The following is a 27,954-nucleotide window of genomic DNA, read 5'->3' as shown; positions in this document are numbered from 1 at the left end:
TGCTATTTGGAAAAATAGCTTGTAGCAGCTAGCCATTTAACCACAGTGCTATTTGGAAAAATAGCTTGTAGCAGCTAGCCATTTAACCACATTGCTATTTTGAATAAAGCTTGGTGCAGCTAACCATTAACCACAGTGCTATTGAGAAAAATTACTTGGCTCAATAGATTCTTATATGAGTCTGCAGCTCGACCACGCGTAGAAGGTGGTGACTGGTTGCTTCCGTGGGGCACACTAGCCAGCACAGAAGCCTTATGTAGAATATGAGAAAGAGAGAGTGATAATACTGATTACAAAGGATGACAGGGTTCAACACAACATATACTGAAAAAATATTTAAATGCAACATGTAAAACCAGCATCTACTTTTAGTTAGTACGTTCTCTTAGTTCTTGTCTGTGAACTCAAACATTCTCATAGGTCTTTTGCTCTGTTTCACAATTTACCCACAATGCATCACATATTTTATGCTTTGGAACACGGTCAATGTGTGTGAGCCCAACCAGTGTCGTGTGTGTGTGTGTGTATGTGTGTGTGTGTGTGTGTGGGTGTGTGTGTGGGTGGCCAGAGGAAGTGCTCTTGCCTCACTGTGACAGTGCATCAGCTGAGGGTGTGAACTGTGAAACTCTGTCCATGAATAGTAACAGTATATCAGTGTAGCTGACATGCTCCCTCTGGCTTATCTCCAACACACAGAGCCAAAGACCATGTTCAACAAGGATCCCCTGCTACTGGCCCTCCAAGCCTGACAACTCCACAGGACTCAGGAGCCCCCTGCTACTGGTCCTCCAAGCCTGACGACTCCACAGGACTCAGGAGCCCCCTGCTACTGGTCCTCCAAGCCTGACGACTCCACAGGACTCAGGAGCCCCCTGCTACTGGTCCTCCAAGCCTGACGACTCCACAGGACTCAGGAGCCCCCTGCTACTGGTCCTCCAAGCCTGACGACTCCACAGGACTCAGGAGCCCCCTGCTACTGGTCCTCCAAGCCTGACGACTCCACAGGACTCAGGAGCCCCCTGCTACTGGTCCTCCAAGCCTGACGACTCCACAGGACTCAGGAGCCCCCTGCTACTGGTCCTCCAAGCCTGACGACTCCACAGGACTCAGGATCCCCCTGCTACTGGTCCTCCAAGCCTGACGACTCCACAGGACTCAGGAGCCCCCTGCTACTGGTCCTCCAAGCCTGACGACTCCACAGGACTCAGGATCCCCCTGCTACTGGTCCTCCAAGCCTGACGACTCCACAGGACTCAGGATCCCCCTGCTACTGGTCCTCCAAGCCTGACGACTCCACAGGACTCAGGATCCCCCTGCTACTGGTCCTCCAAGCCTGACGACTCCACAGGACTCAGGATCCCCCTGCTACTGGTCTTCCAAGCCTGACGACTCCACAGGACTCAGGATCCCCCTGCTACTGGTCCTCCAAGCCTGACGACTCCACAGGACTCAGGATCCCCCTGCTACTGGTCCTCCAAGCCTGACGACTCCACAGGACTCAGGATCCCCCTGCTACTGGTCCTCCAAGCCTGACGACTCCACAGGACTCAGGATCCCCCTGCTACTGGTCCTCCAAGCCTGATGACTCCACAGGACTCAGGATCCCCCTGCTACTGGTCCTCCAAGCCTGACGACTCCACAGGACTCAGAAGAAGCTAGGTGAGTTATTCAGGCTATGTCACGCATTTATTGCAGTATATGTATGGTAAAAGTGTACTAAGCCTACATATCTGTGCTTAAAATATATGCTGTAGTAGTAACAACACACATTTTAAAAGGTAATTTACAGTCATGTAAAGTACGTAAGTAAAAATACCTGAAAGTACTACTTAAGTAGTCTTTTGGGGTATCTGTACTTTACTTGAGTATTTATATTTTTGACTACTTTTACTCCACTACATTGCTGAAGACAATTGTACATACAGTGGGGCAAGAAAGTATTTAGTCAGCCACCAATTGTGCAAGTTCTCCCACTTAAAAATATGAGAGAGGCCTGTAATTTTCATCATAGGAATACTTCAACTATGACAGACAAAATGAGAAAAAAAATCCTGAAAATCACATTGTAGGATTTTTTATGAATTTATTTGCAAATTATGGTGGAAAATAAGTATTTGGTCACCTACAAACAAGCAAGATTTCTGGCTCACACAGACCTGTAACTTCTTCTTTAAGAGGATCCTCTGTCCTCCACTCGTTACCTGTATTAATGGCACCTGTTTGAACTTGTTATCAATATAAATCTTCTTAAGTGGGAGAACTTGCACAATTGGTGGCTGACTAAATATTTTTTGCCCCACTGTACATACATTTTCCCTGATACCCAAAAGTACTCGTTACATTTTGAATGCTTAGCAGGACAGGAAACATTCAAATTAACACACATATCAAGAGAACATCCCTGGTCATCCCTACTGCCTCTGATCTGGCGGACTCACTTAACATGGATGGAGCTTGCCCTTGGCTATCCGTACATTTTAAAAAAACAAGAAAATGGTCCCATCTGGTTTGCTTAATAAGGAATATAAGGAATTACTTTTGATTCTTACACTACCATTCACAAGTTTGGGGTGACTTAGACATGTCCTTGTTTTTGAAAGAAAGCCTGACGACTTGTCCATTAAAATAACATCAAATTGATCAGAAATACAGTGTAGACATTGTTAATGTTGTAAACAAATTCTTATTTTCAATGACGGCCTAGGAACAGTGGGTTAACTGCCTGTTCAGGGGCAGAACGACAGATTTGTACCTTGTCAGCTCGGAGATATGAACTTGCAACTATTGTACCTGGAAATGGCAGATTTTTTATGGTATTCAGAGGCCCATTATCAGCAACCATCACTCGAGTGTTCCAATGGCATGTCATGTTAGATAATCCGAGTTTGGCATTTTAAAAGGCTATTTGATCATTAGAAAACCCTTTTGCAATTATGTTAGCACAGCTGAAAACTTTCGTCCTGATTAAAGAAGCAATAAAACTGTCCTTCTTAACACAGAACCCAAACCGGCTGTGTGTGTGCACCATCGTGCATACATTCATTTTGTCCCCCCACACCAAACGCGATCACGACACGCAGGTTAAAATATCAAAAACAAAGAGAAACAAAGAACTTTCTTCTGAAACTCTTCTTAACAATGTCTACACTGTATTTCTGATCAATTTTATGTTAATTTAATGGACAAAAAAAAAAGTGCTTTTCTTTAAAAAATAAGGACATTTCTAAGTGGCCCCAAACTTTTGAACGGTAGTGTATTTTTAAAACCAAATACTTTTAGACTTTTACTCAAGTAGTAGTCATTTTCTATTACTCAAGTATGACAATTGGGTGGTAATTTAGACATAAATTATTTCTGACAATAACTGCTGGACACATATGGTCAAATATACTTTTTAACTCTGAATATAAATAGCATTGATGCACAGCATGAGAATAACTTGCTATCATATCATCCAAGTTAACCAAGATACATTATATATACAAAAGTATGTGGACACCCCTTCGGCTATTTCAGCCACACCTGTTGCTGACAGGTGTATAAAATTGAGCACACAGCCATTCAATCTCCAAACACTACTAAAGAGCTCAGTGACTTTCATTGTGGCACCGTCATAGAATGCCACCTTTCGGGGCAGACGAATGCGTAGTGTGTAAAAAAAAAAATAGTCTTTCCTCGGTTGCAACACTCACCACAAGTTCCAAACTGCCTCTGGAAGCAACGTCAGCACAATAAATGCTGGTCGGGAGCTTCCTGAAATGGGTTTCCAAAACTGAGCAGCCGCACACAAGCCTAAGATCACAATGCACAATGCCAAAGGTCGGCTGGAGTAGTGTAAAGCTCGCCACCATTGGACTCTGGAGCAGTGGAAACACGTTCTCTGGAGTGATGAATCTCATTTCACAATCTGGCAGTCTGACGGACAAATCTGGGTTTGGCAGATACCAGGAGAACGCTACCTGCCCAAATCCATAGTGACAACTGTACATTTGGTGGAGGAGGAATAATGGTCTGGAGCTGTTTTTCAGGGTTCGGGCTAGGCCCCTTAATTCCAGTGAAGTGAAATCTTAACGCTACACCATACAATGACATTCTAGACAATTCTGTGCTTCCAGCTTTGTGGAAACAGTTTCAGCATTCCTGTTTCAGCATAACAATGCCCCCGTGCCCAAAGCGAGGTCCATACAGAAATGGTTTGTCGAGATCGGTGTGGAAGAACTTGACTAGCCTGCACAAAGCCCTGACCTCAACCCCATCGAACACCTTTAGGATGAATTGGAACGCAGACTGCGAGCCAGGCCTAATCGCCCAACATCAGTACCCAACCTCAGTAATGCTCTTGTGGCTGAATGGAAGCAAGTCCCCGCAGCAATGTTCCAACATCTTGTGAAAAGCCTTCCCAGAAGAGTGGAGGCTGTTATAGTATCTTAATGCCCGTGATTTTCGAATTACATGTTCAACTAGCAGGTGTACACATACTTTTGGTAATGTAGTATATTATCTTCCGATTGTTTCCACGGTGTCTCTGTTTCCTATGTTCTCTTCTCAACACAGGGACTATTGGTTACTATAGTTTTACTAATAGGGCCTATTATTTAATAGGGCGTATATTTATTTTGGGGTGTTCAGAAGGAGAGGGGGGGGGGGGGGACCTGACTACTAGAATCCTTAGCATTTTGGATGTTATCAGTAAAAATAAAAACCTTCCCTATGGGGCAACCTCAGAGCAGGCTCAACGTGTGACTGCTCAAGCAATAGGGCAGCCCTTAATGTCCATCCCTGCTACTCCAGTTTACTACGGAAGCCACTCCATAACGTGAAGCTAAGTATTTAATCAGATTTCACCAACACATTGGGTTATGGGTGAAGTTAAAAACATGTTAGCTACACAGTATAGCCACTCAGGTTGACCTTCAAATTAGTCAACACATTTTGTGACACAAGTTAGAAAGAGGAAAGAAAGGGTAGGGTGGAAAGTTGTGCTTGATAGAGAGCCTGTCCTCAACTTCTCCATTTACTGTGTGTGTCCTGGTCGAGATAGGACTGTGGCCGTTAGTAGGAAGTTACAAAACGTACACACACACACACACATACACACAGGCACAATCGCTTCGCTGGCCAGCAATAGTAGGAAGTATGCGAGTCGATATGACTTGATGAATAGCTACTGTAGGTCATCTGTCTGTGTGTCCTCAGAGCTTGACCCCATTGGAGTGCCACTATGGGGAATGTGATGAGGGGTGGGGAAAATAGCAACGAAACAAATACAAACTGCCATGACAGCGCACTAAAGGGTAAGACTTAAAGTCATTATTTGCTATATCATACTGTAGTTTGTAAATGTAATGTGATGAGGCTTCAACAGATATGATGATTACACTACAGTACTTGGATTTCAGTCGACATACCTTTACCAAAGTGTATACGTTTGATATCGTTCACTTGGAAGTCAATTAGAAGTAAAAGACAATTATTTCCCTCATGTCAGGAAATGCATCACTAAATGTCACCTGTGCTAATGTTGATGTCTATCTAACTGTGTAACATTGGTGGTTGCTGAGCAGGAGAAGACGACACACTTGTTGTTCTCCATGACTATCCTTTTCCAGACATCAGTGAGCCGATCTTCAGGATGGGAGAGAAGCTGAGGGTCTTGTCTCAGTAAGTACAGTCAATGCTTTGTCTGTCTGTGAGAGCAATTACTGTATAAACACGTGGTCTGCACATGCACAAGTTCTCATTTACAACAGCGACCTGGCCAAGATAAAGCAAAGCAAAGCAGCAAAAACAACAACACAAAGTTACACGTGGGATAAACAAATGTACAGTCAATAACACAATAGAAAAATCTGTATACAGTGTGTGCAAATGAATTAAGGAGGTAAGGCAATAAATAGGCCAATAGTTGAAGTAATTACAATTTAGCAATTTACACTGGAGTGATATATGTGCAGATGAGGATGTGCAAGTAGAAGTACCGGTGTGCAAAACAGCAGAAAAACAAAAACAAATATGGGGATGAGGTAGGTGGTTGGATGGGCTATTTACAGATGGGCTGTGTACAGCTGCAGCGATCGGTAAACTGCTCTGACAGCTGACGCTTTAAGTTAGTGAAGGAGAAATAAGTCTCCAACTTCAGTGATTTTTGAAATTTTCCAGTCAATGGCAGCAGAGAACTGGAAGGAAAGGCAGCCAAAGGGTGTGTTGGCTTTGGTGATGACCAGTGAAATATACCTGCTGGAGCGCTTGCTATGGGTGGGTGTTGCTACGGTGACCAGTGAGCTGTACCTAGCAAAGACTTATAGTTGACCTGGAGCCAATGGGTTTGGCGACTAATATGTAGAGAGGACCAGCCAACGAGAGCATACAGGTCGCAGTGGTGGGTAGTATATGGGGCTTTGGTGACAAAATGGATGGCACTGTGATAGACTGCATCCAATTTGCTGAGTATTGTGTTTGGGGCTATTTTGTAAATGACATCGACGAAGTCAAGGATCGGTAGGGTAGTCAGTTTTACGAGGGTATGTTTGGCAGCATGAGTGAAGGAGGCTTTGTTGCGAAATAGGAAGCCGATTCTATTTTCAACTTTGGATTGGAGATGCTTAATGTGAGTCTGGAAGGAGAGTTTACAGTCTAGCCAGACAACTAGGTATTTATAGTTGTCCACATATTCAGAACCGTCCAGAATAGTGATGCTAGTCGGTCGGGCGGGTGTGGGCAGCGATCAGTTGAAGAGCATGCACTTTGGTTTACTAGCATTTAAGAGCAGTTGGAGGCCACGGAAGGAGTGTTGTATGGCATTGAAGCTCGTTTGGAGGTTAGTTAACAGTGTCTAAAGAAGGACCAGAAGTACCCAGTATAAAAATCCACCTCTCTAAAAACAAGTATCTCACTGTTGCCGCCTGCTATAGACCACGCTCTGCCCCCAGCTGTACTCTGGACACCATATGTGAACTGATTGCCCCCCATCTATCTTCAGAGCTCGTCCTGCGAGGCGACCTAAACTGGAACATGCTTAACACCCCAGCCATCCTACTTGATGCCCTCAATCTCACACAAATTATCAATGAACCTACCAGGTACCACCCCAAAGCCGTAAACACGGGCATCCTCATAGATATCATCCTAACCAACTTGCCCTCTAAATACACCTCTGCTGTTTTCAACCAAGATCTCAGCGATCACTGCCTCATTGCCTGCATCCGTAATGGGTCTCACTCATCACTGTCAAACGCTCCCTGAAAAACACTTCAGCGAGCAGGCCTTTCTAATCGATCTGGCCCGGGTATCCTGGAAGGATATTGACCTCATCCCGTCAGTAGAGGATGCCTGGTTATTTTTTTTAAATGCCTTCCTCATCATCTTAAATAAGCATGCCCCATTCAAGAAATTTAGAACCAGGAACAGATATAGCCCTTGGTTCTCTCCAGACCTGACTGCCCTTAACCAACACAAAAACATCCTATGGCGTTCTGCATTAGCATCGAACAGCCCCCGTGATATGCAGCTGTTCAGGGAAGTCAGAAACCAATATACACAGAGAGATAGAAAAGCCAAGGCTAGCCTTTTCAAGCAGAAATCTGCTTCCTGGAAGACAAACTCAAAAAAGTTCTGGGACACTGTGAAGTCCATGGAGAATAAGAAGTCCTCCTTCCAGCTGCCCACTGCACTGAGGATAGGAAACACTGTCACCACCGATAAATCCACTATAATTGAGAATTTCAATAAGCATTTTTCTACGGCTGGCCATGCTTTCAACCTGGCTACCCCTACCCCGGTCAACAGCACTGCACCCTCCACAGCAACTCCCCCAAGCCGTCCCCATTTCTCCTTCTCCCAAATCCAGTCAGCTGATGTTCTGAAAGAGCTGCAAAATCTGGCCTAGCCTCAGTGCAGTGGGCAGGAGGTGCTCTTACTCTCCATGGACTTTACAGTGTCCCAAAAACATTTGGAATTAGTGTTGTAGGATGCAAATTTCTGTTTGAAAAAGCTAGCCTTTGCTTTCCTAACTGACTGTGTGTATTGGTTCCTGACTTCCATGAAAAGTTGCATATCGCGGGGACTATTCGATGCTAGTGCAGTACTCCACAGGGTGTTTTTGTGCTGGTCAAGGGCAGTCAAGTCTGGAGTGGATCAAGGTCTATATATTTTCTTAGTTCTAAATTTTTTGAAAGGGGCATGCTTATTTAAGATGGTGAGGAAAGCACTTTTAAAGATGTACTGTATGTACTAACCACTTCCTAGAGCAGAAATTGATAGATGCACAGTTACAGACCACAGGAGCTTGGTGGCACCTTAATTGGGTAGAACGGTCTAGTGGTAATAACTGGAGTAGAATAGGTGGACTGGTATCACATACATGGTTTTCAGGTGTTTGATGCCATTCCATTTGCTCCGTTCCAGACATTATTATGAGCCATTCTCCCCTTAGCAGCCTCCTGTGTTATAGACATACTGTAGATATCGAGATGACACAGGACGACACACAAAAACTCCCGCAAGCCACAGTGCAAACCAAAATACAATGCAAAGCTATGCAACATTACAATACAAAACTGTGCAAGCAATAACAGGCACAATAGAGAATGAACACATTGGGGGAAATTAGATGCATAGCATTATTGTCTTGCAGCTTTAATACAATATGGGGAACTACAATTTCAGATTTTTTTCAGTCACAGTTCCCCTTTTAATTTGTGTGCGTTCTTTAGGGAAGGTAACTGGTGGAGAGTCCGGTCTGGCCAATCAGGAAGGGAGAACTACATCCCTAATAACTATGTTGCCAAAGTCTACCATGGGTAAGCATGGTTGTCTCCCACTGCTTAACATTCAGTCTACAAATATTCATATAGAGACTAAAATGTTTTGTAAGTGTCAATATAATTAAAGAATAAATTAGGTCTAACCAGAAAGACTATCACATCTTAATATAATAATATTATATACTTTAATATAATAGTATATAAATGTATGTTCTAAGATGGTTGTTTGAGGGAGTGGCGAGGCAGAAGGCGGAGGAACTACTTCGCCTCCCTGTAAACAGAGTGGGATCCTTCATGATCAGAGAGAGCACACAGCAGAGAGGTGAGTCCGTGACTTTTTAAAGCCCTACCAAGTTAGGAGGTCAGTAGGATGATAGTAGATGGGTATCTATGAGGATCTATTTAGGCCTACAGATGTAGGATCTTCATTGTATCACCCTGTTGCAGGAGAATGTTCAAACATTCTAGTGTGTTTGAGATTTAAAAAGGCTTCTGAAGTTTGTCATTTCCACTTTGACATTTTAGACTTGATTTTCCCTTACGAACAACGCACAACCAACCCCTACGTAATAATTCCCATTTCCTGTTGCTGCAGTATTATTTCCAGCTGTAGCAAACTAGCTCAAAATAAGATATTACATCTGTATATTGTATGTGCAGGTGTCTACTCCATGTCTGTAAAGCACAGATCCATCAAGCACTATAAAATCTATCGCTTGGAGAACAACGGCTGGTACTATATCTCTCCTCGCCTGACCTTCCAGTGCCTGGAAGAGATGGTCAACCACTACTGTGGTGAGTCTAAAACAGACACAGACACACTGAAAATAATCTCAAGCATTTTTAAATATATTTCTTCTTATCAGATGCTTGCCACGTTCCGTTGTGCTTTGGCCAAGAGTACACATTAAGAACAAGAAAGGAAGGGATGGGTTTGTTGCTGATGACCATGTGGACATATTTTTACTGAGGCTAGGTCTTTCATATTGACTGTAACATCAATGTTTGTTTTCAAAGGCAGATGTGTGTGATTGTGTGCGTGTGTGTGCGTTCGTGTGTGGTTATGTTCATCGCACAAGCGTTTGTGAGCACATATGCTTATTTTTCAGTACATAGCGTATGGAAATGTGTATCTGTCTGTGTCTAACACAGGGGATGTCTATCTGTCTGTGTCTAACACGGGGGATGTCTATATGTCTAACATGGGAGACAGTCTATATGTCTGTGTCTAACATGGGGGATGTCTATATGTCTGTGGCTAACACAGAGGACTGTCTATATGTCTAACATGGGGGATGTCTATATGTCTGTGTCTAACATGGGGGATGTCTATATGTCTGTGTCTAACACGGGGGATGTCTATATGTCTGTGTCTAACACGGGGGATGTCTATATGTCTGTGTCTAACACGGGGGATGTCTATATGTCTGCATGTCTGTGTCTAACACGGGGGATGTCTACATGTCTGTGTCTAACACGGGGGATGTCTATATGTCTGTGTCTAACACGGGGGATGTCTATATGTCTGTGTCTAACACGGGGGATGTCTACATGTCTGTGTCTAACACGGGGGATGTCTACATGTCTGTGTCTAACACGGGGGATGTCTCTCTGTCTGTGTCTAACACGGGGATGTCTATATGTCTGTGTCTAACACGGGGGATGTCTATATGTCTAACATGGGAGACAGTCTATATGTCTGTGTCTAACATGGGGGATGTCTATATGTCTGTGTCTAACACAGAGGACTGTCTATATGTCTGTGTCTAACATGGGGATGTCTATATGTCTGTGTCTAACACGGGGATGTCTATATGTCTGTGTCTAACACGGGGGATGTCTATATGTCTGTGTCTAACACAGGGGATGTCTATATGTCTGTGGCTAACACAGAGGACTGTCTATATGTCTAACATGGGGGACTGTCTATATGTCTGTGTCTAACACGGGGGATGTTTATATCTCTGTGTCTAACATGGGGGATGTCTATTTTTCTGTGTCTAACACAGAGGACTGTCTATATGTCTAACACGGGGGATGTCTATATGTCTGTGTCTAACACAGAGGACTGTCTACAGTGCCTTGCGAAAGTATTCGGCCCCCTTGAACTTTGCAACCTTTTGCCACATTTCAGGCTTCAAACATAAAGATATAAAACTGTATTTTTTTGTGAAGAATCAACAACAAGTGGGACACAATCATGAAGTGGAACGACATTTATTGGATATTTCAAACTTTTTTAACAAATCCAAAACTGAAAAATTGGGCGTGCAAAATTATTCAGCCCCCTTAAGTTAATACTTTGTAGAGCCACCTTTTGGTGCGATTATAGCTGTAAGTCGCTTGGGGTATGTCTCTATCAGTTTTGCACATCGAGAGACTGACATTTTTTTCCCATTCCTCCTTGCAAAACAGCTCAAGCTCAGTGAGGTTGGATGGAGAGCATTTGTGAACAGCAGTTTTCAGTTCTTTCCACAGATTCTCGATTGGATTCAGGTCTGGACTTTGACTTGGCCATTCTAACACCTGGATATGTTTATTTTTGAACCATTCCATTGTAGATTTTGCTTTATATTTTGGATCATTGTCTTGTTGGAAGACAAATCTCCGTCCCAGTCTCAGGTCTTTTGCAGACTCCATCAGGTTTTCTTCCAGAATGGTCCTGTATTTGGCTCCATCCATCTTCCCATCAATTTTAACCATCTTCCCTGTCCCTGCTGAAGAAAAGCAGGCCCAAACCATGATGCTGCCACCACCATGTTTGACAGTGGGGATGGTGTGTTCAGCTGTGTTGCTTTTACGCCAAACATAACGTTTTGCATTGTTGCCAAAAAGTTCAATTTTGGTTTCATCTGACCAGAGCACCTTCTTCCACATGTTTGGTGTGTCTCCCAGGTGGCTTGTGGCAAACTTTAAACGACACTTTTTATGGATATCTTTAAGAAATGGCTTTCTTCTTGCCACTCTTCCATAAAGGCCAGATTTGTGCAATATACGACTGATTGTTGTCCTATGGACAGAGTCTCCCACCTCAGCTGTAGATCTCTGCAGTTCATCCAGAGTGATCATGGGCCTCTTGGCTGCATCTCTGATCAGTCTTCTCCTTGTATGAGCTGAAAGTTTAGAGGGACGGCCAGGTCTTGGTAGATTTGCAGTGGTCTGATACTCCTTCCATTTCAATATTATCACTTGCACAGTGCTCCTTGGGATGTTTAAAGCTTGGGAAATCTTTTTGTATCCAAATCCGGCTTTAAACTTCTTCACAACAGTATCTCGGACATGCCTGGTGTGTTCCTTGTTCTTCATGATGCTCTCTGCGCTTTTAACGGACCTCTGAGACTATCACTGTGCAGGTGCATTTATACGGAGACTTGATTACACACAGGTGGATTGTATTTATCATCATTAGTCATTTAGGTCAACATTGGATCATTCAGAGATCCTCACTGAACTTCTGGAGAGAGTTTGCTGCACTGAAAGTAAGGGGGCTGAATAATTTTGCACGCCCAATTTTTCAGTTTTTGAATGGTTAAAAAAGTTTGAAATATCCAATAAATGTCGTTCCACTTCATGATTGTGTCCCACTTGTTGATTCTTCACAAAAGAATACAGTTTTATATCTTTATGTTTGAAGCCTGAAATGTGGCAAAAGTTCGCTAAGTTCAAGGGGGCCGAATACTTTCGCAAGGCACTGTATATGTCTAACATGGGGGACTGTCTATATGTCTGTGTCTAACATGGGGGACTGTCTATACGTCTGTGTCTAACACGGGGGATGTCTATATGTCTAACATGGGAGACAGTCTATATGTATGTGTCTAACATGGGGGATGGCTATGTGTCTGTGTCTAACACGGGGGATGTCTATATGTCTGTGTCTAACACGGGGGATGTCTATATGTCTGTGTCTAACACGGGGGATGTCTATGTGTCTGTGTCTAACACAGAGGACTGTCTATATGTCTAACATGGGGGACTGTCTATATGTCTGTGTCTAACATGGGGGACTGTCTATATGTCTGTGTCTAACATGGGGGACTGTCTATATGTCTGTGTCTAACACGGGGGAGGTCTATATGTCTGTGTCTAACACAGTCCATCTCTGATCTCCTAGACTCTGCAGATGGGCTGTGCTGTGTTCTCACTGGCCCGTGTCTGTGTGGGACCGCCAACCTCCTCGACACCACCACTCAGCCACCCCCTGTAGTGATGCGCCGCAATAACTTCGACTGGAAGAAAGTAGACAGGTACGGACTCATAGTTCAGTAGTTTAGAGTCTATCATCATTGTTGCTCTCAGATCTCTCCAATGATCCAATGAAATTGTAGTCCTGCTTTTGACTTGGCCAATGGAAAACTTGGCTTGCGGGAACACTTGACAGATGTGACTCTGCATCCTGATGATGATTGGCTCAAACACGTTTTAATCATCTCTCTCTCTCTCTCTCTCTCTCTCTCTCTCTCTCTCTCTCTCTCTCTCTCTCTCTCTCTCTCTCTCTCTCTCTCTCTCTCTCTCTCTCTCTCTCTCTCTCTCTCTCTCTCTCTCTCTCTCTCTCTCTCTCTCTCTCTCTCTCTCTCTCTCTCTCTCTCTCTCTCTCTCTCTCTCTCTCTCTCAATCAAAAGGAAAGATCTGATCAGTGCAGGGGCTCCCCAGGGGCAGCAGAACAGGGACACCATGGTGAGCTATGGAGTCAGGAACAGCATCGCCTCTTACCTCTCTCTTGCCGGGGCTCAGGGCCCTAGACAGCAGCAGAAGAACCACAAGAAGAATAAATCTGTCTACGTCACCTCCCACAGTCTCAGCCATATGGACCTGGAGGAGGACTATGATACGTAATGGCCTGCATAGGCCAGTGGTTCTCAAACCTCTCTTTGGGGACCCCCAGACGTCCATGTATTTGATCTATTCCAGAGCTAGCACACTTGATTCAACTTGTCAACTAATCAACATGTACTTGACTAGGTGAATCACGTCAGCTAGTAAGGGCTATAACAAAATTGTGAAACGTCTAGGGGTCCCCGAGGAGAGGTTTGAGAAGAACTGGCCTAGGCTACCAGATTCGGCATGGGTTCGAATCCAACCCACTGCCTTGCTATCTTTGTTGTCGCATCTTCACTGTCCTATCTCAATAACAGAAATGAAGCCCACAGAAAATATGTTTTAAAAAAGACTATGAGACTAAGAGGAGCAACGGCTCAAGGATCCAGACTTTGACACAGAAATTAGCACTTTGAACCAGGGAACTGGATAAACTAACATTTTTTCTTCTGATCTCGACACCCAGAACCAAATCTTGCCCGGTGGCCAGAGTCCCTATTTAAATGTTAACCTCTGTTACGAGATATTTTCCTCCAATACACACACTGCTCCTTATCTGAGCCTTTGGGATTGAACTGATAAGGAATTGGAAGCTCAGTGGGATGAATCAACATTGAAGTTGAAGTCCGTCCAGAGTCCAGAGCACTGACCGAGTGTCCTGCAAAAATTCAACACGTTAGCATCATGACAGTCGATAAAATAGTTGAATGCTGTGTTGTGGGTGTTTGTGTGAATGTGTAATATTATGAGGAAAGAAACATGGAAGGAAAGGGGAATACCTAGACAGCTGCACAACTGAATGTGTCTTCCACATTTAACCCAACCCCTCTGAATCAGAAAGGTGCGGGGAGCAATTGTTGTTATTGTGGATGTGTGTAAATGTCAATGGTTACCAGCTTCAGAAGCTTTAGCCTGACCCCTTGCAAAGTGATTTCTGTTGAGTACATGTTCATATAAATAAAAGTAAGGTATTGTATAATCTCGGCAAACCAGAACCAAATATTGTGTGTGATCTGGCCAGCTCTTCTGTCACGACTCACGAGAGACTAGTGAGTACATACTGTTTCAAAAAGTTCCTGGAAGGGCTATGGAGAGTTACGTCCAAAGAGCTAGAACTGCATGCAGATGATAAAACATCACAAAGATGACTGCCCAGAACAAGTTGTCCTCTTGAAAGTAACCCAGGGCCTCAAGCCTGCACCAAATTGAATAGGAATCAACATAGCATTCCCGAATCCAAGCAAACATCCAAGAAAACAGCACAGTGAAAAGGTTCTGATGTGTGTATTGTCTAAGTGTGTTGTTGTTGTGGCTGATTGTCTCGCCAAGGCCTCATGGCGGCCATATGTGATGCTGATTAGTTCATTGTTACTGTGAAAGCTGGTGTCTTATCTTAGGATGTGAACTAATCAACTCTGTCTGATGCAATGATAATGCAATAGATCAATTCCAATTGTGTTGTGGGGAAGTAAAGCAACAATGTACCATAACTAAGACATACAACCACAATGGACTTATCATACCTCTGTCTTCACAACTTCCGCATTCTCAGTTAAAGGGATACTTCTGGATTTTGGCAATGAGGCTTTTTATCTACGTCCCCAGTCAGATGAACTGGTGGATACCATTTTTATATCTCTGTGTGCAGTTTGAAGGAAGTGGCTGACAAGCACTTGCGCAATTGCTACCTAGCATTAGCATAATGACTGGAAGTCTATGGTATCTGCTAGCATATTAGCGGATACCCATAGACTTCCAGTCATTGCACATAACGCTAGTTAGCATTGACTTGCAAAACTTCATACTGGACATAGTGGCATAAAAATGGTATCCACCATTTCATCTGACTCTGGAGAAGTAGATAAAAGGCCTCGTTGCCAAAATCCTGAAGTATCTCTTTAAGGCCTCAAACTCACCAATATCCAAGCCTGGGAACACAGCTTAACCCTTGTCTAAAGTACTTCCTGAATAGCTCTGTTTCTGTAGGTAACTGTTGTCCATCTGAGTGACAGCAATGATGACCACGTCTGAGAATGCAAGCTGCAGCAGGGAACCATGTACAGTAGTCGTGTAGTATTCTAAGGAGAAACCTTATCCATGCTGATAAGATTTCTAGAAGTGACTCTAAAGTTTATACAGTGAACTTTGCCACCATAACACCACATAGGAAATTTTATACGTTATGAGGTAGTTAGGAGGAACCTTATGACTGTCCATTCTTCCACTTTCCGCAAGACAATCACCAGTGAAAGCCAGAAAAGACCAAAGACGCAAGAGCAGTATTACTTATGAACTTGGCAGGCTGCAAATGTTGTATCTGGAACCCATTGAAGCTACAAAGTCAGCAACATGGACATATAATGAATTAGATTTCACGAGATTTCTCAGGCACCTGTAGGAACTCCTCACAGTGAGAACTGACTCCTTGATACAAACGTAGCACTTTCTCATCATTGAATTCCCGACGGGATCAAGTATTTGCTTTGTCTGCTTTTAATGCCCCCATTAAATATCTGCAAGGCCAACTAAAACAGCTGATTGTGTGTGTGTGAGAGAGAGAGAGAGTCCGTGTCTGTGTGTACAGCGTCTTGCAAAAGTATTCACCTCCATTTTGTTGCCTTACAACCTGGAATTAAATGTGATTTTTGGGGGGGTTTGTATCATTTGATTTACACAACATGCCTACCACATTGAAGATGCAAAATATTTTGAATTGTGAGACAAACAAGAAATAACGCAAAAAAACTGAAAACTTGAGTGTGCATAACTGTTCACTATTCATAACTATAACCACCTTTCGCAGCAATTATAGCTGCATGTCTCTTGGGATAGGTCTCTATATGCTTGGCATATAGTATCTATAGATCTAGTCTATATATCTAGACACTGGGATTTTTGCCCATTCTTCAAGGCAAAACTGCTCCAGCTGACCTGTTTGGAGAGCTCCTTAGTCTTCATGGTGCCGCTTTCTTGGTGGTGGCCCTTGCTTGGTGGTGGCCCTTGCTTGGTGGTGGCCCTTGCTTGGTGGTGGCCCTTGCTTAGTGGTGTTGCAGACTCTGGAGCCTTTCAGAACAGGTGAATATATACTGAGATCACATGACACTTAGAATGCACACAGGTGGACTTTATTTAACTAATTACATGACTTCTGAAGGTAATTGGTTGCACCAGATCTTATTTAGGGGCTTCATAGCAAAGGGGGTGAATACCTATGCACGTAACACTTTTCCATTTCAAGTTTTTATTTCTTTTTTGAAAGTTCTCTTTTTAATTTCACGTCACCAATTTTGATTGTTTTGTGTCCATTACATGAAATCCAAATCAAATCAATTTAAATGACAGGTTGTAATGCAACAAAATATTGAAAAATGGCAAGTGGGATGAATGCTTTTGTAAGGCACTGTGCATGTGTGAAAGAGTTGGTGGCTGTACTTTGCGTTATGAGCAGGGCAGGCCTGAACAGCTGCTTGAAGCCACATCATACAGTCTTCTATACAGTCAGGGAAAGCCATTAAATGGATATTACCCTAGCTGCCTCCTAATTTTAGCAGAGCAGACCGATGCTGCTGTTGTGGTGTCAACACAACAACCTCTGCTAGTCTGGTTTCATTACTGTTTGTCGCATTAGTTAAAGTCATTGCTAAAGCATCACCTGTCTGGTGATGTAGATTTCAGCTTGTCAAGTTGGTTGGTGTCCTTTGGTTGGTGAACCATTCTGATACACATGGGAAACTGTTGAGTGTGAAAAACCCAGCAGCATGGTAGTTCTTGACACAAATCGATGCTTGACACAACCCCGTTCAAAGGCAGAGCCATGGATGGAGCATCTATGTCATTCAAAGGGTGAATGGGCAAGACAAAAGATTGGTCTCAAGACATAAACATCTTTCTTTAACCTGTCTCCTCCCCTTCATTTACACTGGCTGAAGTGGATTTAATTAACAACTGACATCAATAATGGATCATACTTTCACCTGGATTCACCTGGACAGTTTTTGTCATGGAAAGAGCCGGTGTTCCTAATGTTTTGTAAATTCAGTGTATTTCCCTTCAATGTGACAAGCCTTTTCCCCTTTCCATGGATTTCACATTTTCACAAGCAAACATCAAACAAGAAATGACAACATTTCCCAGAAATCACAGAAGGGTTTAAGTGTTTAAAGGAATACCTCAATGCTCTGCCAACGATCACACAGACGTGAGGATGTGTCGACCAAAACAATAGGACATGACGGGTGAAGAGAGCAGAAGACAGGATCAATTCAACATGAACAAACTGAAGAACTGGACACCTTCACCTTCACAGGATACATGTTGTCTTCTATTCCAGCAGAACCTCAAGACCGACTATGTTTCAGATGGGAGTAGAAATGCTGTGAATATAACAAACCACACTCTCCTCTTCTCTCCTTTTCTCTCCTCTTCTCTCCTCTTCTCTCCTCTTCTCTCCTCTTCTCTCCCCTATCTCTCCTCTTCTATAGTTCTGATTAAAACTATTCTATAACAAACTACACACTCTCCTCTTCTATTTCTCCTCTCTTCTCCTCTCCTCTCCTCTCCTCTTCTCTTCTCTTCTCTTCTCTTCTCCTCTCCTCTTCTCTCCCTTTCTCTCCTCTTCTCTCCTCTTCTTTTATTTTCTTCTCTTCTATCCCTTTCTCTTCTCTTCTCTTCTCTCCCTCTCTCTCTCCTCTCCTATCTCTCCTCTCCTCTTCTTTTCTCTCATCTTCTTTTCTCTCGTCTTCTTTTCTAATCTCTTCTCCTACAGTTCTGATTCCACCATTCTATTCCTGTGATCTGTTTGATGTCACACTGTATCTAAAGCACCAAGGAAAACAATGAATGAGAATGAAAACAAAGGAACGCTGAATGATTCAGAGTCGTACTTCATCTTTTACACTCCCCCCCCCCCCCCCCATGCCCCCCAGGCCTTTCTAATCTAACCTCATCCTCAGCTCTGAAGGCCCAGACCCAAACAGACCCAGCTGCCCAAATGTCTGACAGCATCAGACTCTCTGGTGGCTCAACAAATGACAACATCATGCTCTCTGGAGGCTCGACGTCTGACACTCAACGTTTTGCACTACTGCCATATGGACCCTGGAATAGTGTGCCGTTTGCGTTGCAGTCCTAAATCTTAACTTTTCCTTTTCAAATTAGCAGTGACGATTTTAGCATGTACATTTTGGTGGGGCAAAAAACATTTTAAAAATTGGGGGATGCATTCCAGCAAAGCTATTACACAACACAATGCTAAACAATACATTATTTGCACTATAACTGTGACAAATGGTGCCCAAAAACTGTTAGGGCCTACATAAAGCTGTCCCAACAGCAGTCCCAACACCTTAACACTACTACACCTGACTATCATTGGAGCTTTGGATATCAGAAGATCCTTGTCTGGCAGTGAAAACGTTCATTCAGCCTCATTTACTGCCTTAAAAAATTGTTGTTGATATGGCTGACTTTCTTAAACAAATGTGGTTTCTTTTGACAATTGAGTAGAAACAAACTATGACATAAGGGGACAACAAGTGGATAAAAGGCAATCCGTCATTTTGATTAAGACATTAATGAGCAAGCTAGGACGAACGTAGTCGCTGTACATGGGCCATTCTTACAGTGTTCTCCCTGTACACCAAGTCAGAACCATAGGATACATAAAAAGGGTACATAAATGGACAATAAAAGATCTTACAATATTCAATAATTATGTTGTGGAAATTCTTACACAGGACACTCATCAAAGTCATTATTAAATGAATCATCACTCTTTATTGTCAGCGAGAGGTCACAGTCAAATATATTTTTTTTACCCCGTTTTCTCCCCAATTTCACATTATCCAATTGACAGTTACAGTTTTGTCTCATCGCTGCAACTCCTGTACGGACTCGGGAGAGGTGAAGGTCAAGAGCTGTGCGTTCTCCGAAACACATCCCAACCAAGCCGCATTGCTTCTTGACACAATGCCCACTTAACCCGGAAGCCAGCCACGCCAATGTGTCGGAGGAAACACCGTACACCTGGCGACCATGTCAGCATGCACTGCACCCAGCCAGCCACAAGAGTTGCTGGTGTGCGATGGGACAAGGACATCACTGCCGGCCAAACCCTCCCCTGACTCAAACGACGCTGAGCCAATTGTGCGCCGCTCCATGGGTCTCCCGGTCACGGCCGGCTGCGACAGAGCCTGGACACGAACCCAGAATCTCTAGTGGCACAGCTAGCGATGCAGTGCCTTAGACCACTGCGCCACTCACTGTCAAACTGAGATGCATAAGTACTAGTCTGAAGTGAGCTCCAAAAGGGCATAGAGCTTCATATATTGTTATATAAACCTACATAAACATGATTCATTGGATCGGTTCCTACATGTGACTAGATCTGTCTCCTATCTTAACTTAAAGAACATATTCTGGGCATTCTGCCAGATGTTCCTCCCCCCATCTCTTCACCAGACACAAGCAGGTACCAAGGATTGTTTATGACACCAAAGATAAGATGCACAAAGAGAACTTGTGTGATAATAATAATTACATTTTAAAGCATTAGATTTGAGCTTCTATCACAAGGAGGTTCTATCAAATTACATCATTATAATAAATCATAATAAAAGGTTATACTTATATTAACTACATCAATATAGAAAATCTTAATCAAGCTAAATTCTACAATCAAAAGGTTATAACCAATGGGAGGGAGTATAAAAATACACACACATACACAAAGAATCTGTAGATTTCAGATGTGAATAAATCTCTCAATGTTAACCATTTTTTCCATATTTCTTAACACAATTGGGTTGGATTGACCTATGTTTTTCTAACTGTCCCTGGGACATCAAGTCAAAATATAAAGCCCTGTTGTTTAACAATTATGCTAAACTGGCTCATCAGCTCAGTGTTCCACATAATGGGAAACAGATTAAGGGTTTAGATGACCTTACCCTCAACTTGTTAAAAGAAAACAACCTTCAATCATTACTCATCGTCCATATCTACAAGGGGAAGGGGGAGCTCATCCAGAGTTGGCAGCTCATTAGTTTCACCATCCTCTGGAGGAGCAGAAAACATGATAGCTGCTGAAATCTTACCAGCCAGAGAGGCACAGATTGCTTAATTGTGTTATTAACATGCTGAAAGGCAATCTAAACAAAAAAATCCAACCAAGTTGCAAGCATCCAATCGGGTTATGGAGAGGAGCGCAATGAGACAATGACATCCCTGCCGGCCAACCACTCCACACATTTCTTGTTAACCTCTTAGAGCTCTAGGGGCGCTATTTCATTTTTGGATAAAAAACGTTCCCGTTTTAAGCGCGATATTTTGTCACGAAAAGATGCTCGACTATGCATATTCTTGACAGTTTTGGAAAGAAAACACTCTGAAGTTTCAGAATCTGCAAAGATTTTGTCTGTAAGTGCCCCAGAACTCATTCTACAGGCGAAACCAAGATGATGCATCACCCAGGAATTAGCAGAATTTCTGAAGCTCTGTTTTCCATTCTCTCCTTATATGGCTGTGATTGCGCAACGAATGAGCCTACACTTTCTGTCGTTCGCCCAAGGTCTTAGCAGCATTGTGACGTATTTGTAGGCATATCATTGGAAGATTGACCATAAGAGACTACATTTCCCAAGTGTCCGCCTGGTGTCCTGCGTCGAATTCGGTGCGCAATTGCCAGCTGCTTCCACTTTACCATTTGATTCAGGGGAGAAAGCATGTGTCCAAGAACGATGTATCAATGAAGAGATATGTGAAAAACACCTTGATGATTGATTCTAAACAACGTTTGCCATGTTTTCAGTCGATATTATGGAGTTAATTTGGAAAAAAGTTTGCGTTTTGAGGACTGAATTTATGGATTTTTTTTGGTGGCCAAATGTGATGTATAAAACGGAGCTATTTCTAATACACAAGGAATCTTTTTGGAAAAACTGAGCATCTGCTATCTAACTGAGAGTATCCTCATTGAAAACATCAGAAGTTCTTCAAAGGTAAATGATTTTATTTGAAGGCTTTTATGTTTTTGTTAATGTTGCGTGCTGGATGCTAACGCTAATGCTAACGCTAAATGCTAACGCGAAATGCTAACTCTAGCTAGCTACTTTTACACAAATTATTGTTTTCCTATGGTTGAGAAGCATATTTTGAAAATCTGAGATGACAGTGTTGTTTACAAAAGGCTAAGCTTGAGAGATGGCATATTTATTTCATTTCATTTGCGATTTTCATAAATAGTTAACGTTGTGTTATGCTAATGAGCTTGCTGATAGATTTACACAATCCTGGATACAGGGTTTTTTTCATAGCTAAACGTGACGCAGAAAACGGAGCGATTTGTCCTAAACAAATAATCTTTCAGGAAAAACTGAACATTTGCTATCTGAGAGTCTCCTCATTGAAAACATCTGAAGTTCTTCAAAGGTAAATGATTTTTTTGAATGCTTTTCTGTTTTTTTGTGTAAATGTTGCCAGCTGAATGTTAATGCTAAATGCTACGTTAGCCATCAATACTGTTACACAAATGCTTGTTTTGCAATGGTTGAGAAGCATATTTTGAAAATCTGAGATGACAGTGTTGTTAACAAAAGGCTAAGCTTGAGAGCTAGCATATTTATTTCATTTCATTTGCGATTTTCATGAATAGTTAACGTTGCGTTATGGTAATGAGCTTGAGTCTGTATTCACGAACCCGGATCCGGGATGGGGAGATCAGAAAGGTTAACAAACTATAGTTTTGTCAAGTCAGTTAGAACATCTACTTTGTGCATGACACAAGGAATTTTTCCAACAAATGTTTACAGACAGATTATTTCACGTATAATTCACTGTATCACAATTCCAGTGGGTCAGAAGTTTACATACACTAAGTTGACTGTGCCTTTAAAACGTCTTTGGGATAGGGGGCAGTATTTTCACGTCCGGATGAAAAGCGTGTCCAAAGTAAACTGCCTGCTACTCAGGCCCAGAAGCTAAACTATGCATATTAGTAGTAGATTTGGATAGAAAACACTCTGAAGTTTCTAAAACTGTTTGAATGATGTCTGAGAATAACATAACTTATTTTGCAGGCTAAACCTCGAGGACAAACCATTCAGAATTTTTTTTGGAGGTCACTCTCTTTTCAAGGTTTTCATTGGGAATCCAGATTTCTAAGGGACTTGCTTGCAGTTCCTATAGCTTCCACTGGATGTCCACAGTCTTTAGAAATTGGTTGAGGTTTGTCCTTAAGAGAAATGACTGTTCAGAATGAGAATGAGGGTAGAGAGAAGTGTACTCTTTGTTAGAGTCGCGTGACCTGAAAGCTCGCTACACTTTGTTTTCCTCCGGTATTGAATGCAGTTTATCCCGTCTTAAATTTTAGCGATTATTTATGTTAAAAAATACCTAGAGTTGTATTAGGAAAGTTGTTTGAAATGTTTGGACAAAGATTACAAGTAACTTATGAGATATTTTGTAGTCATGTTGCGCGAGTTGGAACCGGTGTTTTTCTGGATCAAGCGCGCCAAATAAATGGACATTTTGTATCTATATTGACGGAATTAAATGAACAAAAGGACAATTTTTGATGTTTATGGGACATATTGGCCCATATAGTGCCAACAGAAGAAGGTAAGGCATGAATTATATCTTGGGGGGGGGGGGGGGGGGGGGGGTGGGGGGGGGGTTGCTGTCCTCAGATAATAGCATAGTTTGCTTTCGCCGTAAAGCCTTTTTTGAAATCTGACACATTGGCTGGATTAACAACAAGTGTAGCTTTAATTTGGTGTATTGCATGTGTGATTTCAACAAAGTTGAATTTTCACTGGATGTTGGCCAGGTGGGACGCTACCATCCCACCTATCCCAGAGTTACACAGCTTGGAAAATTCCAGAAAATTATGTTATGGCTTTAGAAGCTTCTAATAGGCTAATTGACATCATTTGAGACAATTGGAGGTGTACCTGTGGATGTATTTCAAGGACTACCTTCAAACTCAGTGCCTCTTTGCTTGACATCCTGGGAAAATCAAAAGAAATCAGCCAAGACCTCAGAAAACTAATTGTAGACCTCCACAAGTCTGGTTCAACCTTGAGAGCAATTTCCAAATGCCTGAAGGTTCCACATTCATCTGTACAAACAATAGTAAGCAAGTATAAACACCATGGGACCACGCAGCCATCATACCACTCAGGAAGGAGACCCGTTCTGTCTCCTAGAGATGAACATACTTAGGTGCGAAAAGTGCAAATCAATCCCAGAACAACAGCAAAGGACCTTGTGAAGATGCTAGAGGAAACAGGAAGTATCTATATCCACAGTAAACGAGTCCTATACCGACCTAACCTGAAAGGCCTCTCAGCGAGGAAGAAGCCACTGCTCCAAAACTGCCATAAAAAAGCTGGCTAAACAGTTTGGAACTGCACAAGGGAGAAAGATCGTACTTTTTGGAGAAATGTCCTCTGGTCTGATGAAACAAAATTAGAATTGTTTGGCCATAATGACCATCGTTATGTTTGGAGGAAAAAGGGAGATGCTTGCAAGCCGAAGCACACCATCCCAACCGTGAAGCACGAGGGTGGCAGCATGTTGTGGGGGTGCTTTGCTGCAGGAGGGACTGGTGCACTTCACAAAATAGATGGCATCATGAGGATGGAAATTATGTAGGTATATTGAAGCAACATCTCAAGACATCAGTCAGGAAGTTAAAGCTTGGCCGCAAATGGGTCTTCTAATTGGACAATGACCCCAAGCATACTTCCAAAGTTGTGGCAAAATGGCTTAAGGACAACAAAGTCAAGGTATTAGAATGTCCATCACAAAGCCCTGACCTCAATCCTATAGAAAATGTGTGGTTAGAACTGAAAACGCATGTGCAAGCAAGGAGGCCTACAAACCTGACTCCGTTACACCAGCTCTGTCAGGAGGAATGGGTCAAAATTCACCCAACTTATTGTGGGATGCTTGTGGAAGGCTACCCAAAACCTTTGACCCAATTTAAACAATTTAAAGGCAATGCTACCAAATACTAATTGAGTGCATGTAAATTTCTGACCCACTGGGAATGTGATGAAAGAAATAATAGCTGAAATAAATCACCCTCTCAACTAATTTTCTGACATTTCACATTCTTAAAATAAAGTGGTGAACCTAACTGACCTAAGACAGGGAATTTTTACTAAGATTAAATGTCAGGAATTGTGAAAAACTGAGTTCAAATGTATTTGGCTAAGTTATATGTAAACTTCTGACTTCAACTGTATATACAATTCAAAATGTATAATACCACTATAGAACAATATTACAATGTACGTGTGTGTGGAGTGCGTGTGTTAGCGTGTGTGCGTGTGTTAGCGTGTGTGCGTGTGTTAGCGTGTGTGCGTGTGTTAGCGTGTGTGCGCATGCGTGTCTTCACAGGCTGCGTTGTCATCGTTAAAATGATACTATCTACTCTGTGTGGTGTGGTCTAAATGTTGCAGCATTCTCTGGGGACTGAAGTTGCTTGCGGGTTTTCCTTTAACGTTCCATTTTATGTGAAACAATAAACCATGATAACTACCAAGAACAAAACACCACTTAAAAATGAAGTCAAAGGGGACAAACTATGAGTCATTATTTTATTTGTTTGAGTTGTTCCTTACTAAAAATAAATAATTTCCTTTATATTATGTCCTTTATGTTTAGTCACAGCATTTCAAAATATGGTAGGCCTTTTCAACCTTTTGTATCTAACTAAGTGCATTCGTATGGAAGACAATACTTAAACTTCAAGATAAAATAGAGACAATATCCAAAAGACCCAATACTAATATGGAATAACTTTCCACGGGGGAAGATACAGCCCAGTCTATGCCGTTTTCTAAGAATACCTGAGACGGCTGGGTGAGGGAGGACGTTTTGGATTCAAACCAACCAGAATGACCTGGCTGAGTCAGAGAGTACGTGGTACCATCATTCAAAAGGCACTAAAGTTATGACCTGTAACATCCCAGACAGCAAGCAGACTACAAGCTATTAAGATGACCAGTTTCTGACAGCAGGAAAATAATCATGCAGCAACAGGAAATGTCAATTATATTGTGAATTATAATTCATGGACATTTTTTGTAGGGGTTGATACATTTTTCAATAGGGCAAATAAAACCTGACATTTTTCAGTGGAAATTACATTAGAAGCCTTTTTAAACGTCTAGTAAACTACAAGTTTGCATTTGCTTCTGCTCAATAACATTCTCTACAACAACAGTGATTAAATTAAGATAACAGATTTGCACCAGCAAGGCTACCTCAGGCCAGGCTGTCTGAAAATCAGTGAAGCCATTATCAAAACCAAGAGTTCATGCGTCAACATCACATCACAGTCCCCCTCACTCCTCTAATCTCCTCAAACCCTGACCTAGAAAGCTCATGCACTGGGTTTAGTGCCCGGTGTCTGTGTGAGCCGCCAGGGACACATAAATATGTTGACTGATATCTTCCTCCTTGATGAAAACCAGGAGGGAGGATGGAAGAAGCTGAGTAGAGAAATGTTTGTCCTCCTTTAATCATGTGGTGGTTTGGCCCGTGCCCTGCTCTGACAATCAGGAGTACTTCCTCTGTCTCCAACCTGCAGCCAGGAAGTCCTCCAACAGTAAGTTGAGTCTGTTTTGACACAATGGGCACCATCATCAGTATGTAGGTAATCTCATCGCTCAGAACCAAATCTAACAAAAGCTCATTTCAACCAATGTCTTGTTAATGTTGTTGTTGTGCTCTTATTTGGGAGATGTCATCACCTTTTTTTGAGCACCACATACCATTAAAACCTTTAAGTAGAATCAGCACATCTAAACTCTATAAATCAGCTAACGTTAAGGCTCTCCATACTATGGAGGACGATGGAGGGAGATACAGGCCAGAACAGAGGAGGATAGAGGTGATACAGGCCAGGACAGAGGAGGAAAGAGGGGGATACAGGCCAGGACAGAGGAGGATAGAGGGATACAGGCCAGGACAGAGGAGGAAAGAGGGGGATACAGGCCAGAACAGAGGAGGATAGAGGGGATACAGGCCAGGACAGAGGAGGATAGAGGGATACAGGCCAGGACAGAGGAGGAAAGAGGGGGATACAGGCCAGGACAGAGGAGGATGGAGGGGATTCAGGCCAGAACAGAGGAGGATAGAGGTGATACAGGCCAGGACAGAGGAGGAAAGAGGGGATACAGGCCAGGATAGAGGAGGATGGAGGGGATACAGGCCAGGACAAAGGAGGATAGAGGTGATACAGGCCAGAACCGAGGAGGATAGAGGGGATACAAGCCAGGACAGAGGAGGGAAGAGGGGATACAGGCCAGGACAGAGGAGGAAAGAGGGGGATACAGGCCAGGACAGAGGAGGATGGAGGGGATACAGGCCAGAACAGAGGAGGATAGAGGGGATACAGGCCAGGACAAAGGAGGATAGAGGGGATACAGGCCAGGACAGAGGAGGATAGAGTGGGATACAGGCCAGGACAGAGGAGGATAGAGGGGATACAGGGCTGGACAGAGAAGGATAGAGGGGATACAGAAAGGACAAAGGAGGATAGAGGTGATACAGGCCAGGACAGAGAAGGATAGAGGTGATACAGCCCAGAACAGAGAAGGATAGAGGGGATACAGGGGGATGGAGGGATTTCAGTCACAACAGATGTGTGATTATCTGCTGTAAGGTCACCAGACATGTGTGAGCTGCTGTCTCATGCTGTTGTCTGATTGGTGAACTAGTGTCTCAGTCATGTACAGAAACAATGGACACAATCACTTTCTACAGCGGAACTTGTTTTTGCGTCAGAACAAGAGCAAAGTGTGTCCTGTTTGGTCAATAGCGAATTCCTCCTGTGATGTCATCAGAGAGAGAAATGTGTGAGCTGGTCTGTTTGGAGCGTGATCAGCAGAAAGATTAAAACCATAATGTCTCCATAACGTTACCTCATGTTCAGAGTGGGCACTGAGCCAGTACAACACTGACGTCCACCCATCTCTATAACCACCAACGATCACTCTAATCGATCATAGCCCACATGAAAAAATTCTACAGTTTACTATAGAATACTACATTATCCCTCGTCATGTGTAGTACTTACTATACAATGTTTCTATACTAGAATACTATAGTAAATTCTACAGTATATTTCGCAAAAATGCACTGTAGTAAATACTACAGTCATGTCCGCAAAACCCTAAGATACGCAACACTACAATTTTTTAGCTATATTAAATATCACAGTATTTTACATTTGCATATACCCTGCCAACATCCCTCCCCCATTTCACAATTTGTGCCACCCGTATGTTAGAAAACTACATGCCAAGTAGAGACCATATTTTGTGTTCACTATAGGTTATAGAAAAGAGCTGATGCTCTGAATGAT

At 42.8% G+C, this 27,954-nt stretch overlaps 1 protein-coding gene and 1 long non-coding RNA gene across 3 annotated transcripts in view; both read left to right on the top strand.

Moving 5' to 3' along the window:
* The first annotated feature begins 504 nt into the window (after window positions 1–504).
* On the top strand, window positions 505–14,580 carry LOC110496657 (src-like-adapter). Of its 2 annotated transcripts, XM_021572676.3 has the most exons (8): window positions 505–1,659; window positions 5,197–5,294; window positions 5,565–5,661; window positions 8,712–8,798; window positions 8,981–9,084; window positions 9,423–9,557; window positions 12,877–13,009; window positions 13,385–14,580. In XM_021572676.3, the coding sequence occupies exons 2-8, from the start codon at window positions 5,222–5,224 to the stop codon at window positions 13,596–13,598; spliced, it is 843 nt and encodes a 280-aa protein (XP_021428351.3). In that variant the 5' UTR covers window positions 505–1,659; window positions 5,197–5,221; the 3' UTR covers window positions 13,599–14,580. The 2 variants fall into 2 exon arrangements, with proteins under 2 accessions (XP_021428351.3, XP_090065351.1); XM_090209225.1 differs by lacking the exon at window positions 505–1,659 and having other exon boundaries at window positions 5,113–5,294.
* Window positions 14,581–21,458: 6,878 nt separating this feature from the next.
* The window catches only part of LOC149975631 (uncharacterized), a 40,895-nt gene continuing 34,399 nt past the window's right edge, over window positions 21,459–27,954 (top strand). The window contains exons 1-2 of the long non-coding RNA XR_016488609.1: window positions 21,459–21,577; window positions 21,946–22,007. This is a non-coding gene — a long non-coding RNA (uncharacterized LOC149975631). The remainder of the gene's footprint in view (window positions 21,578–21,945; window positions 22,008–27,954) is intronic.

Source organism: Oncorhynchus mykiss, chromosome 18 (assembly GCF_057628025.1).
Source record: "Oncorhynchus mykiss isolate SJ-2025 chromosome 18, ASM5762802v1, whole genome shotgun sequence".
NCBI classification, from domain to species: domain Eukaryota; kingdom Metazoa; phylum Chordata; class Actinopteri; order Salmoniformes; family Salmonidae; genus Oncorhynchus; species Oncorhynchus mykiss.
Note: the sequence above shows the minus strand (reverse complement) of the source record. Positions and strands in the feature narration are given on the sequence as shown.